Below are 426 nucleotides of genomic sequence, written 5' to 3' on the forward strand. Positions count from 1 at the left end.
AGGGGAAAAAATGGGAAAAGCGAGCAGGGAATAGTGGGAAAACGAGGAAAAAAATGGGGGGAAAGGGGAAAGAAGTGGGGGAAAAAGGAAGAAAAAAGGGGCAAAAAGTGGGAAAGAAGTTGGAAAAATGGGGGAAAAGTGGGGAAAAGTGGGGAAAGCTGGCAGGACTCACCACGTGCAGGCCGTTCCAGGGCAGGGCTCCCATCCTGTCCCTCCTCCTCAGGCCGAAGGGGCCGCGGCCCATGGGGGGCGCTCCCAGCTCGCCGGGAAAATCGGGATAATCGCCCGGGAAATCGGGATAATCGCCGGGATAATCGCCGGGGAAATCGCCGGGATAATCGCCGGGGTATTCGGGGTAATCGCCAGGGTACTCCAGCGCCTGGGAGAAGAGCGAGGGCAGCGGGCGGGCCGAGCCCCAGCGCGGGG

At 60.3% G+C, this 426-nt stretch overlaps 1 protein-coding gene across 1 annotated transcript in view; it reads right to left on the bottom strand.

The window, feature by feature from the left end:
- Positions 1-420, bottom strand: part of LOC115949175 (hyphally regulated cell wall protein 3-like) — a 3253-nt gene extending 2833 nt beyond the window's left edge. The window contains exon 1 of the mRNA XM_031065610.1: positions 173-420. Coding sequence (XP_030921470.1) covers positions 173-244 — 72 coding nt within the window. The 5' untranslated portion in view covers positions 245-420. The remainder of the gene's footprint in view (positions 1-172) is intronic.
- Between the last annotated feature and the right edge of the window lie 6 nt (positions 421-426).

The sequence above is a fragment of the Geospiza fortis genome, unplaced genomic scaffold, assembly GCF_000277835.1.
Source record: "Geospiza fortis unplaced genomic scaffold, GeoFor_1.0 scaffold202, whole genome shotgun sequence".
Lineage (NCBI taxonomy): Eukaryota > Metazoa > Chordata > Aves > Passeriformes > Thraupidae > Geospiza > Geospiza fortis.